Source organism: Octopus bimaculoides, chromosome 30 (assembly GCF_001194135.2).
Source record: "Octopus bimaculoides isolate UCB-OBI-ISO-001 chromosome 30, ASM119413v2, whole genome shotgun sequence".
Lineage (NCBI taxonomy): Eukaryota > Metazoa > Mollusca > Cephalopoda > Octopoda > Octopodidae > Octopus > Octopus bimaculoides.
In genome coordinates, this window is record NC_069010.1 from 9,570,786 (window position 1) to 9,571,619 (window position 834).

Sequence of the window (834 nt, forward strand, 5' to 3'; positions counted from 1 at the left end):
CTTAGTTTGGTTTGAAATAAAGAACTTGATTAGCTTAATAATCCCAACTTTATCCCGGGCAAAGCCGGGCTATACTGCTAGTTAGTTATAAATATACAAACCATTCTTCAAATTAGTTTATAACATTAATATATTCCTCACTTATCAAATCTCAACAATTCTTCATTTTATTATATTTTTCAATGATATTAATATTGAACAGATCGATAAAATACTAGGGAGTGTATATAATATGTATATGTTAACTAACCTGGGACAGCATCAAGGTCACCACATCATATTGTTCACTGAAAGGAATGGACGAGGAAAGAAAAATATAGAAAATACGAAAATCATAGAGGTTGAGATAATTAATAATTATTAGGTCAGTAATTAATGAAAACAGATATAATGAGCTACTTACAACCTATTTACATCAATAATTATATAGACAAACATACATATAATCGATATATACACTCTAACCAGTTAATGAATCATATACACACATCTGAATAAACACCACAATGTTTTCTATGGTACAACGAACAGCAAGTTGACCTTAGCTGGATTTGAACTCGAAATGTCATGGGTCATTAATAAATACCTACAGTGATGAGAAGCAGGAAGAGGATAGAATCCCTGAATATCACTGGTATAGATTATATTGACCCCAAAGTGACAATAGATACTCTGGCAGTATTTGAACTTGGAACAAAAAAAAAACAAAAGTAAATCCTGTAAGGGGATGGTTCCGTCATTTAACCCTGAGTCAGAGGAAAAAGGGACATTATAAAAGAGGCATAGAGAGAGAGATAGTGAGAGAGAGAGAGAGAGAGAGAGAGAGAGAGAGAG

At 32.5% G+C, this 834-nt stretch overlaps 1 protein-coding gene across 1 annotated transcript in view; it reads right to left on the reverse strand.

Moving 5' to 3' along the window:
- Positions 1-106: 106 nt before the first annotated feature.
- Positions 107-834, reverse strand: part of LOC106883302 (putative ankyrin repeat protein RBE_0317) — a 9,752-nt gene continuing 9,024 nt past the window's right edge. The window contains exon 7 of the mRNA XM_052978134.1: positions 107-287. Coding sequence (XP_052834094.1) covers positions 242-287 — 46 coding nt within the window. The 3' untranslated portion in view covers positions 107-241. The remainder of the gene's footprint in view (positions 288-834) is intronic.